The sequence below is a fragment of the Plasmopara halstedii genome (assembly GCF_900000015.1).
Source record: "Plasmopara halstedii genome assembly, contig: Scaffold_208, whole genome shotgun sequence".
Lineage (NCBI taxonomy): Eukaryota > Oomycota > Peronosporomycetes > Peronosporales > Peronosporaceae > Plasmopara > Plasmopara halstedii.
The window spans coordinates 831,899-832,869 of NW_020187129.1; the positions used below are offsets into that span (position 1 = coordinate 831,899).

Genomic DNA, 971 nt, shown 5'->3' on the forward strand with positions numbered 1-971 from the left:
GGATCTTGCCGCTCGCACAATGGCAGCAATGTCGGTCCTCGATGTACGTAGATGTTTGGATTTCCCGTCCCCAACTTGGTTGCAGCTTCGACACATTGATGGTCTAGTGTCAATGTTGTCATTGTGACTGCTGTCAATCGGGCACGACATGTCGCTGCACTCTCGAGCGTTGATCCAATGGATACCCAGGTGTTTGCCACAACTACATCTACAAGACGATTATCAAGAGACGTCGACAAGGTGATTGTTGCCGTTGTCGTATCGTACGAGGAACTAGTGATTGGAGCCACGCCTTTAACCACGAAGATGGACATACCATTTGCAAGCTTCATTCCTGGATCACTACATGAATGTCGAACATCCACATGCAGATGGTCAGCGCTCACCGACGTTACAACAGCCTGACAGGCTGCCGGGTCTGCTGGGCCTGCTGCAGTTATACCAACTGCGAGCTGGGTACCTACATTCACCACAGGCTGAAGAGCTAAGCTTAGTGGAGCCGAGAGCGTGATAATTGTCCCTGTGTATCCAGCAACTGTGAGCCCCGTATCAGTCTTATAAAGCTGCCACGCCACGTTACTGTCGAGACAAACTGTTACTTGCTCATTTCGAATACGCACTCTTTCTCCATTAGAGAATATGTCATGAAGCGAGGCAGATCCGAATCCAAGGGAGCTATCTGGCTTAAGTCGTAGAAGAAAGGCAGATCCAGCTGCAAGCGCTTGTGCTGATGCTAATGCGTCTACTTGATTCGTCATTCTGCCATGAAAGGATCGTGAATCAACTGCAGCTAATGAGAAGGAGCTACCTGCAAGAAAAGGACCAGTGAGAGCAGAAGTAGAGACACGTGCGTACTTGGTAGTCGGTAAATGATCCTGGGATATAGATGGCTTTGTGAATTGCGAATTAAGTGCAGCCTCGATACGGTAACCGTCGACATCAAGTCCTCCAGAAGCCCGCATTTGATCAAA

The 971-nt window shown here is 49.1% G+C and overlaps 1 protein-coding gene across 1 annotated transcript in view; it reads right to left on the reverse strand.

Annotated features, from left to right (window-relative positions):
- PHALS_03153 (PROTEIN R07E4.1) overlaps positions 1-962 on the reverse strand; it is a gene marked incomplete at both ends in the record, with an annotated part of 981 nt that extends 19 nt beyond the window's left edge. Inside the window, one exon of the mRNA XM_024721841.1 lies at positions 1-962. This exon is cut by the window's left edge and continues 19 nt beyond it. Within this exon, the coding sequence (XP_024572977.1) occupies positions 1-962 (962 nt within the window).
- Positions 963-971: the final 9 nt, after the last annotated feature.